Source organism: Notolepis coatsorum, assembly GCF_963971535.1.
Source record: "Notolepis coatsorum genome assembly, chromosome: 1".
Taxonomy (NCBI): Eukaryota; Metazoa; Chordata; class Actinopteri; order Aulopiformes; family Paralepididae; genus Notolepis; species Notolepis coatsorum.
The window spans coordinates 198444084-198455769 of record NC_140165.1 but is presented as its reverse complement, the minus strand read 5'-3'; the positions used below and the strand labels follow the sequence as shown (position 1 = coordinate 198455769).

The following is an 11686-nucleotide window of genomic DNA, read 5'->3' as shown; positions in this document are numbered from 1 at the left end:
ATCATAACTGTCTATTATTTTTCTTGCAATTGAGCCAATTTTCCTTAGGTACGGTTTTGAGGTGTGTGTTCAACAGAATGTAGTATCAAAAACACATTCACAAAAAGTATGGGTTACTGAATGCTGAACTGCACTGTTATAATCACTAAGCCATTGTAACACCTTACATGTGTCCCTGTATCACTTGTCTCTGCTGCCCTTTGATTAAAAAACGTCCCTATGTCCATTTTCCTTTTTTTTTGGGCATATTTCAGTTAGTCACAGTAAAAGTCACCTAGTAAAAGTGAGATAATTGACAATATCAAAACATGCTAGGGCTGTACCGAATAGTTCGAAGCGTTGTTCCTAATGTTGACATTCGAATTCTAAATCAACATAAAGAATTGCAATAAAAAAAAAAATATTATTATTATTATTTTTTATTTATTTTTTGCCAAGGTATTGCGAGTGCCATACCTTGCCATACCAGAACGATGCCCCTGCTGCTAGGTGCCTTTGTAAACTATAGTTGTCCTGCTGCTTATCAACAGTAAAACTAAGGAACATTTTTGACAACAGGGAGACGAGAGAGGCTTAGTTTGCAAAATGGAAGGACCTTTTGATAACCTGTGTGTGTGTGTGTGTGTGTGTGTGTGTGTGTGTGTGTGTGTGTGTGTGTGTGTGTGTGTGTGTGTGTGTGTGTGTGTGTGTGTGTGTGTGTGTGTGTGTGTGTGTGTGTGTGTGTGTGTGTGTGTGTGTGTGTGTGTGTGTGTGTGTGTGTGTGTGTGTGTGTGTCCATAAAGCTTCTTGATTCCCACCACTCCCACACAGCAGCCAGTGTGTCTGAGCAGCCCTCCCATCAAACCCACTCTGTCCCAGCAGCTGTATAACATTTCACATCCCACTGTTGACTTCATGAGAACATCACAACTCAAATGAGGTCAGTCCTTTAACGTTCATGCAACGTTCATTCCTAACCACTAGGAAAGCCTAATAAGGAGGGTTGGTTGCTGGTGAAAGGCTAAACAGGCTATTTATTGGTGCTGTGGTCCATTTATCTTTCTAGATAACACCCGAGGCACTTTATCTATAATATCACCCACATTTACAACACACAATGTTTAATGAAGTATGTATTACATGTTGTGTGATAAACCCAACATATGACTGCAAGCACCATGCTGAGAAGAATCAGAACAGATCTGTCTAAATATTAAAACCAAGGAGAACAGCGTGAAATTCACCCTATAGCTACGAGCCAAGTGTGTTGGGATTTTGGCTGCATCAGGTACGCCTGTAAACTCCAACAGCGCACTTTGATGTCTCAAGACAATGTGTCTCGAAATAGTATTTTCTTAAACTCAAATCTACTTTTATTGCTAAATAACTAAATTGACAGGTGCAATTCTGAATTCACTTGCCAACACAGCTTGTTAACAAAGAAATGGTTTGCAGGTTTGCTTTATTCACGGGTGGGAACAGGGTGGAAATGAATCCCAACCTGAGCATGGCATAAGAACAAACTGTGAACATGGTCAATAGACTCACCAGGCCCGCTGCAGAGGTACGAGTAGAAGCCCTCGGACTTGAGCATGATGAGCAGAGAGCCCCAGCCGAGCAGCACAGCGGAGAACAGCAGGTTCTCTATGACCGCCGTCACCGCCATCCACCAGCGCCTAGAGAAGGCTGTGGCCAGGGAGGGAGCCATGTCTACTGGGTTGAAGGTACCACTACACTGGCCTGACTAGAGGAATGGATGGAAGGATGGATGGATGGATGGAGCCGAGCCTGGAGAAAGAAACAATGATATAAAGCACAAAATGGTTAATGATGTCAGATGGAATAAAAAAGAATATAATACTATACTATAGAATAGAACAGAACAGAATATGAGGTCCACCTCCCACTGAGAGGTTGTTGTCTTGGTTATTGATGTTGTTTGTTGTTGTTTTTGTTGTTGTTGTTGTTGTAGTTGTCATAGTCAATGATGGAGCTATTACTTGATAAGAATGTTGACTGAGCCTACTTATGGCTTTATTGTCAGTTTACACTGAATTTCATGTTGTATCCTTAGGCAGTTCCCTTCCAGAAATGTACACACAGATTAAACATACATGTTACACATATGACGCTTCTCATAGACATACATACATACAACACACATCAAACAGTCATGACAATCATACATATCATATTATATCCTATAGATTCAGATCTCAGTTAGCAGCACGCCGATTTTGGTTTAGCAACAGGATAGACTGATGTAGAAAATAATTCTAGAGCCTAAACGGAGGGACTCTAAATCGCTTCTTAGAGGGCAGAAGTTGGCAATCTCTGTTTAAAACATGCAAGGAATCGGATAGAGATACAGCAAGTCTGAGCGTGCTCTTGTTGCGAGTGCCTTGAAATGAGTCTGCCACAGCTTGGCACGTAATCTTGACACAAATTTGGATTTGATGACATGATTGATGATTTAGTTCTAGTTGCACATAGTCTGCTGTGCCAAGCTGTACTGAAGCACAGCATGACTCTAAATAATCTGTACTGTAATAAAAAAAATCTAACCCTAACTAACCGTACTGTCATGCACTTGTCCTAATAAACTAACCTACACTGTAGCACTCAACACTTTGATGAACATTGTTGCTCAGCTGATAGAGTTGTGCCCTTCCTGATGGCTTGTCGTACAGAACTTGTAAATCGCTTTGGATAAAAGCGTCAGCTAAATGACTAAATGTAAATGTAAATGTACTGAAGCACAGCATGACTCTAAATAATCTGTACTGAAGCACAGCATGACTCTAAATAATCTGTACTGAAGCACAGCATGACTCTAAATAATCTGTACTGAAGGACAGCATGACTCTAAATAATCTGTACTGAAGCACATGACTCTAAATAATCTGTACTGAAGCACATGACTCTAAATAATATGTACTGAAGGACAGCATGACTCTAAATAATCTGTACTGAAGCACAGCATGACTCTAAATAATCTGTACTGAAGCACAGCATGACTCTAAATAATCTGTACTGAAGCACATGACTCTAAATAATCTGTACTGAAGCACATGACTCTAAATAATCTGTACTGAAGCACATGACTCTAAATAATCTGTACTGAAGCACAGCATGACTCTAAATAATCTGTACTGAAGTCAAGTCAAATCAAGAGTTTTAATTGTCACGGCATACAAGTATACAATGAAATGCGGGTGGTCTTGCCCGCAACGATGTGCAATACAGTGGTACAACATATAATAGAATCCAATAAAAAAAACATTGTGCAATAAACAGGTAACAGGTAACATGGTGTGACATCTCGGTATCTGTACATAGTTATTTACAGAGCATATAGGACATGCTAGGTAGCTTTGGTAGTGCAATACACTGTTCCTGTTATACTAATTTAAAGTGGCCTTTCCTTTTGGCCATAAGTGTGTGTGTGTGCGGCATGAGTGTGTGCCCGCTCATGTTAAAGTGTTAAGTGGCTGCTAGTGTGTGAGCGTGCACAGCGTGCGTGTCGTGTGTGTGCTCATGTGTGCTTATGTGTGGATAGTTCAGTGTTCTGTGGTACTCAATGTTCATTGTTCAAGACTCTGATGGCCTGGGGGAAGAAGCTGAGCCTAAGCCTCTCTGTCCTAGTAGCTGGGGTTCGCAGGCGTCTGCCTGACCTCAGCAGCTGAAACAGGCTGTTATTGGGGTGGTGGGGGTCTTTCATTATTCTGCAGGCTCTGGATTTGCACCTCTTGTTGTATAGAACCTGCAGGGGAGGTAGTGCAATACCCGTGGTGCACTCGGCTGAGCGCACCACTCTCTGTAGGGCCTTCTTGTCCTGTGCCGTGCTGTTTCCATACCAGGCAGTGATGTTTCCGGTCAGGATGCTCTCTACAGCTCCTGAGCATGACTCTAAATAATCTGTACTGAAGCACAGCATGACTCTAAATAATCTGTACTGAAGCACAGCATGACTCTAAATAATCTATACTGAAGCACAGCATGACTCTAAATAATCTGTACTGAAGCACATGACTCTAAATAATCTGTACTGAAGCACAGCATGACTCTAAATAATCTGTACTGAAGCACAGCATGACTCTAAATAATCTGTACTGAAGCACAGCATGACTCTAAATAATCTGTACTGAAGCACATGACTCTAAATAATCTGTACTGAAGCACAGCATGACTCTAAATAATCTGTACTGAAGCACAGCATGACTCTAAATAATCTGTACTGAAGCACATGACTCTAAATAATCTGTACTGAAGCACAGCATGACTCTAAATAATCTGTACTGAAGCACAGCATGACTCTAAATAATCTGTACTGAAGCACAGCATGACTCTAAATAATATATACTGAAGCACAGCATTACTCTAAATAATCTGTACTGAAGCACAGCATGACTCTAAATAATCTGTATTGAAGCACAGCATGACTCTAAATAATCTGTACTGAAGCACAGCATGACTCTAAATAATCTGTATTGAAGCACAGCATGACTCTAAATAATCTGTACTGAAGCACAGCATGACTCTAAATAATCTGTACTGAAGCACAGCATGACTCTAAATAATCTGTACTGAAGCACAGCATGACTCTAAATAATCTGTATTGAAGCACAGCATGACTCTAAATAATCTGTACTGAAGCACAGCATGACTCTAAATAATCTGTACTGAAGCACAGCATGACTCTAAATAATCTGCCTACTGGCTCCAAAAAATCTAAATCTACGAAGAAAGTAAATGTGCTGCTTTATCTTCTGACAAATAAATTCTATATGAGGAGTCCATGATAGGGTGGAGTCTATCATAACACCCAGGTATTTGTATGACAAGACTTGTTTCATTTCTACATTGTGAATTGTCAACTGGAGGCAGCTGACAATCAGGAGTAAGGCCAAAAATGATTTCCTCTGCCTTATTAGTATTGATAATAAGAGCATTTCAATTCCCCAGTCAGCATTGCACTGGTACACATCGCTGTCGGTCAGCAGTGATAGTGAGGTGGAATCATTTATTTAAAAATAAACTGGTTGAGCTCACTGGTGTTACAATCGGCAGTGTACAATGTAAACACAGGTGAGCTAAGGCAGCCTTGACTTACTCCAACATTCCATCTAATAGTCATTTACCATTACTAGCTGTATTCTGTTTGTGAAAAAACAGTTGACTTGTAACTGAATTGTGTTGGATAGGAGGCTGAATTGTCTCTAACATACGTTTCGGGTTTGTCGAGGAGTTTGGAGATGAGATTCACAGGAGTGACAACTATCTTCCAATGCCGTTTGTTACCTATTGTTTGTTGAGATGTGGACCATTGGACCATAATAATTTCCAATGAGTTCATAATAACAGATGTAAGTGCTATTGGCCCCCCAAAAGGCATTGTACTCTTATAGGACATTGTTTGTTTGGGATAGGGTTAATATGAAATGTTTTCTCAGGCTAGTGGAATCAATGGTATGAACGTCGGTGGTTGAAAGATATCTAGATTGCCAGACGGGGGGCGCGTGTATGCTTTTACCAACGCGTTCGTGTTTCCGGGTTCCCGTTTTGCGCTCTGATTGGCCACTGACCTATGCTATTACACCCCCCTTTACGCTCTCGCCTGAGACGCGCTGTGAAGCACCAGCGGGGCGAGGCGGTGGTTTCTCCCCGGCTCCGTGCGCCTTGCTGCCGCCGGCTTGTCTCACATGACTCGGTCCAGCTCCAGCAGCAGCGGCCGTCTTCCGCCTGCGGTATCCTCCCTCCAGGCCCCCGAGGCGGCTCGTTCTTATTATTATCCCCCATTGTTCAGGTCGACATGGTCGCACAAACACGTAGGTTTCAATCACTGAGCTGTCTGTCTGTTGTTGTGTGTCTTTGGTTCGGCTACTGTACATGGAGATGAGACCCCCCGCCTCTCTCTCCATAATAGACGCAACCAGGCGTGCATTCTCGTGGGAAAACCCGAAACAACATTTAATAAAGACGAGTGTTAGTTGTGTTTCCCCATCTACCGTCAAGATAAAACCATCCACCGAGTAGTGGGGGAGAAGAAGAGGAATATTTTTAAATAGCAAGAATTATCGACTGGCAACTCTGTGCTCGTCAGACCTGCAGCTGCTGGTACTGTATGGAGAGAGAGGGGCGGGGGGTCTCATCTCCATGTACAGTAGCCGAACCTAAGAACAACAGACAGACAGCTCAGTGATTGGAACCTACGTGTTTAGCATAGGTCAGTGGCCAATCAGAGCGCAAAACGGGAACCCGGAAACACGAACGCGTTGGTAAAAGCATACACGCAGACGGCGTCTGTTCCCTGGCAAATATATTGAAATTCTTTATTGGGAAAACCACTTGAGATACAGTATCTCGTTTTTGAGAGGGTCCCACATCCCACAAGAAATACATTGCTTGAGTCGGGGCCAAGGGCTTTCCTTGAGGTTGTTTACTTTAAGTGTCTGCAGGCCTGTTTGTCCTGCCAGAGTTATGCATCCTAATGCATTATATGGAACGTGCATAATTAATTATGTGGGGCAGGGTTTTCACTGTTTATTTGTTGTTGGATGATGATGATGATGATGATGATGATGATATTATGAGAAGAATTGATCCGAAACAGAAAACAGCTGAGACCTTCCAGGAGCGTGCCTGCGCCGCGTGATTTTTTCCCCTGTAGCCTATGTTTGCGAAGACGCTCTCTGATTGGCTAGCCGCGTACAGCGAAGACCCTCTCTGATTGGTTTAGCGCCGAAGGGTCTCTTCCGCCTTGTACATATATATATTCTCTGCTTCAAAGTGGTTATGCTTAGAGTTAGGGTTAGGGTTAAGGTTAGGGTTAGGGAACAACATATCAATTGTTGTTGAATATGCGGAAGAGACCCTTCGACGCTAAACCAATCAGAGAGGGTCTTCGCTGTATGCGGCTAGCCAATCAGAGAGCGTCTTCGCAACCATAGGCTACGGTAGATATATATAGAACACTAGATAGCTTAAGGCGGAGTCACCAGCGTCGCTGAACCGCCGCCATCTTGCCCCAGTCAGCCTTTCTGTTACGTTCTATGGTAGCTGTTGGAGGGTGAGTGATCTGCACAGATCAAAAATACTCATAACTCGCTGAAATATTGACGGATTTACAAACGGTTTGGTTTATTACAAGCATTATTAACGTGGCTATGATTCAAGAAACATCTTTAGATACATTTATGATGCAGGACATTGCTGGCTTTGTGTTTACAGAAGTACGCGACCTACCAGTGGAAATCGGTAAAGAATTGAGCAATCTATGGTTATTTAAATAGTACATGCACCATAGACATTAATGTTATCAGTAGCTGAGCTGCCTGGGGCAAGATGGCCGCCCTACGACGACGTCGCTCTCCATTGGCCGGCCGGCCGGCAGCGCGGGTAAGCTATCTAGTGTTCTATATATATCTATGCCTGCGCCACCACAATTCCGCCTACTATGTTCAACAACCCCGCCCCACGCGTGTCTGATTGGCAGACCGTTTCCTAGGCTTCGTCTATTGGTTGTGAGTGACATGGCTTCTGAAGGGGCCCCACGTGAGGCCGAGTTCCAGCCGGTTCGAACCAGTGCGGCGCGAGTTCCCATCTCGTTTCTTTTTGTTCTCAGCATCCTCTCCGTCGGGGAGCAGCAGGAGTCACGAAGCACTCATTTAACTACACTACAGCCATCTACCTAACAAGCTGATCATACACACACACACTACAAACAAGGCCTTTATAATGTAGTACATATTCAAGTTACACTAGTTCATCTTATTTTTGACAAATAATTATTCTGCAGCCCCCCCCCCCCTCCGACAATTATGCATATTAGGAACACTTTAGAAAGTAATTTGAAAAAAGGCTATTTATATATTGTAATGAGTAGACCATGGGTGCATATCGATAGGGTATTGTAATAACATTAACCAATAATGAATGAATGAATGAAAACTTTATTTAACAGATTGCAGAATGGGTACAATACAGTACGGCTCAATACATACAATTGTTAAGGGGATGCAGACCTGAGAAAGACGTTTGTCTTGTTTCCATCAGGGTCCCCCAATACAATATATTAGACATTTGCGTCTGTCCCCGTTCAGGGAAATTTGGATGTGCCATAATAAATGTCACTTTTCTTACATGGGGAGTTAGGCAGCGGCTGCACGGCGTACAGTATGCTTTACTGTATGCTCTTTCTTTGTCTTGTCCGACGGATATGCAAACATTGAGATAACGCCCTTGTTGCACAATAACAGAGTCTATTCCGCGGGTTGTTGAAATGAACAGTGTTGTTGAAACTGGTCTGGACTGGAATCATCAGCTGCACAATGCGCGCTCGCCCCCCTCTCCCATCTCCCTCACCATCACCACTCAGCTGTTCAATATCAACAACATTCTGCAACATGCTGTGAATTAGGAATAAATAACCAACACACATAACTAGGCTATACTGAAACAAAGACAATGCTAACTGGCGTAGCAGGCAGGAGTCTTGTCTGATTTTAAAGCCACTTGTTTTTTTAATATGTAAATAGAAAGATGGAGTGGGTTTTTTCATGCGAATATTTTGGTTTACAACTTTCATTGTTGCATCGATGTTGTTGATTGTCATCACGGCCAATATAAAGGTGGTGTGCGTGTGCGTGTGAGCTGTGTGAGTGTGTGAGTGGAGGTCGTGACAATGACAAGAGACAATTACATGAAATAAACGCAACAGAAATGCGTGACTCCTATATCTAACATGGCCCTGATTTAATTACAACAAAATAGTCCATGATGAGCTCGAAGTTACAGTAGATCGAGTCGATTAGGCTACAGGAAGCACAGCGGCTATTGTCTCCACAATCTGTATTGATAGTGCTTATAGGTCAATGTATAACCACAAATAAAGATACAACCTTTGTAGTACTTTGCTACATTAGTAGTGTGCATGAATGACATGTTTCTTTTTAACCTAGTCACTCCGATGCTCTCTGGTGACACTGTAACAGCAACAGAGGAACACGGGATGAGATGAAGAAAGCTAAATACAATGGCCCATACATTTGAATGTAGCAGAGCATGATATTTGAACAGAAGTTGAACGATACCTATCTTAAAAGAGAAGGACACAAAAGAACAGTTTAAACATGCACTGCCTTCATGAACACCGTGTAGCAGATGCGAGCATCCTTGGTGAGGAGGACTGGAGGACACATACCTGAGTGATTCACCAACAAGGTCGCCTGTCTCTCAGTCTCCTCCTCACTGATCCCTGTCTCAGAAACGGAGAAACTGAGAAACCTATGCTGTTCGTCCACGAGCAACAAAGACAGCCGAGCATATATTTGATATCGTTTCAGTCTTTGGATTGTTGTTGGCATCAATGTTTCTAATTCTCCCCTCATCATCTCTGCTGCTGCTGGTTTTATATCAGCTGCTCGCAGAACCAGAACAAACAAGCCTGCGTTCCTATTGGCCCGTGGTTGAGCTAGAGACGAGCGCAGACCAATCAGCGAGCGCTTAAATATTAAATAAATAATAAATGGTACTTTGGGGAAAACAGCAAAATGTTTGGACACAAAAGAGACAAGGAGTTGGAACACGGTGGAGTTTATTTAGGACCAAGGGTTTATCAATTTAGAAACAAATAACATAATTTATAGCCTAAATAAATTAGGTATTAAAAACGTAATTATGGGAAACTTCACGTAGCCTATGACATGAATTTTGAAAGAACGTTTATATGACGTATATAATATAGATATACACATTAGCGTGTTTTCTGTGCTATAGTCCTTTTGATTTACCAACTTCACTGAAGTAAAAGGATTTGTTTTGGACTATAGTGTCTTTTTGACTAACAAAAACTAATATACGAATGTATTTTTTAATCAACGTGTGTAGTGAACCATTGTTTACTTCAGACTTCCATGTAAAGTTGATTCCTAGAAATAGACGAGGAACATGTTCTTGTAAATAGAGAGGGGTGTCCTGTCCACATGGACCACTGGCAGACGGAAAGGAAAGATGGAAACAACACATTCTTTTAGCAAAGTTTACCCCGAGGGCGACATCTGGCGGTGTTACTTCAAACTAACCGAGTGCAATATCAGAACTCTTCATCAAATAGAAAGATGCAGCACAATAGCAGGTTTCAATTTGACAACATAGACATTCTAAATTGACCCACGTTTACTTCCCGTTGCAGTGCTTGCTAACCAATTAATGTCCACAGTGGCAGTTTATAATTTCATTTACAGCACTTAAAGGGGCACTTCGTCGAAAAACAACAGCCCCACATGTTTTCTGTGAAACTAAATTCACTGTGAGAACCGTCAAGACATGTGGCTACACAAGAAAAAAATATGTTTTATTTCACATATTTATCATGCCATAATTGGTAGACAATTTGAATGTTTTTTAATATGAATAGTATGCTACCAATTTAAGTGGGCTATAGTGATATTTACAAGGGGGGACTGTACAATCCCTTTAAAAAAAAGTGTATTTGGCCAGGCCGTCTTCTCATACAGAGCATCCCACCAATGGAACTCAATTCCTCAATGTCCACATCATACCATTCATTCAAGTGCACTGTGCAGGGTTAGGGAATGGCTCATTGAAAACCAGAACTGTCAACACTGAGGTGTCTGTGTGTGTATGTGTGTGTGTGGATATGGTGCGTCTGTCTATGTCTGGGTCTCTTAATATGTCATGATGTGCTCTGTCCTTGTGTCCATGACTGTATTGTGACCTGTATCCCTACTATGTCTATGTGCTTTTGTTGTGTTTTTATTCTAATGTTATTTATCTTGATTTTATTCTGATTTTATTTTATTCTGTTTTTATTGCTAACCCTTTTTTTACACAGGATTTTAGCCTGTACCTTCTGGCAGGGGGACTGCCAATGGAAATTAGCCTTTTGGCTAAAATTGGGTGCATTTACATTTGTAAAATGTTTTATTAATGTACACTGTCCCCCTTGAACAAATAAAGTAAACCTAAACCTAAACATGTCAATTGATTGGGTTTTATTTCCAAAACTATGAGTATTAGAATATCATGCAGGGATTATAAGTATAACTTTTGTAAAGTAATGAAGCGCAAATGTAAAGTTAATCAATACACAATGAAACAATATCTTTATCTATATCACATGTCAAAACTACTTCTTTCAGTGCCACGGACGACATATCTCGTTTTATCAGCCCCCCCATTGAGTGCTCATGACGACAAATATCGTTTTATTTTTTTATTAGCGATCTGAATTCATATTTCATCAACCGAGTCTCCCGTTGGTACACCAGCCCCTACAGGAGCTCAGATTGGAAAAAAGCGCCCCCTATCGTCTATCCCTGTGTAACTGCAGGTCAGTCGCTTAGACTAGTAGAGGTGGAGCCAACTGGCTCCTTGTGCTGGCGAGCAGTCTGCTCAAGAGGGATCTGATCGCGGGACGGAAATCAGCCTGGAATATATATTTACAGCAGCCAATAATCAATCAATAAGCGTGATCGATATTTGGAATGGCGATCAGGAATTGGAATAATCTTTTTGGAGAACATCTGATCTAAGGTAAGGAGTCTATGTTACCAGTCTTGGGGTAATCGGAGCTGTATTCGCTGAGATAATGTGATGTGGCTGTTTGGCTGTGATCGCTGATGAGGAAATAAGAGAATCGATTTTTCAGCTCGCGTCTATAGCGTGCATACGTACATATATACTA

General features: G+C 41.8%; 1 protein-coding gene across 1 annotated transcript in view; it reads right to left on the bottom strand.

Moving 5' to 3' along the window:
• The window catches only part of slc43a2a (solute carrier family 43 member 2a), a 60681-nt gene extending 51342 nt beyond the window's left edge, over window positions 1-9339 (bottom strand). Inside the window, exons 1-2 of the mRNA XM_084318230.1 lie at window positions 9182-9339; window positions 1528-1767 (exon numbers count right to left, since the gene is read on the bottom strand). Coding sequence (XP_084174356.1) covers window positions 1528-1687 — 160 coding nt within the window. The 5' untranslated portion in view covers window positions 1688-1767; window positions 9182-9339. The remainder of the gene's footprint in view (window positions 1-1527; window positions 1768-9181) is intronic.
• Between the last annotated feature and the right edge of the window lie 2347 nt (window positions 9340-11686).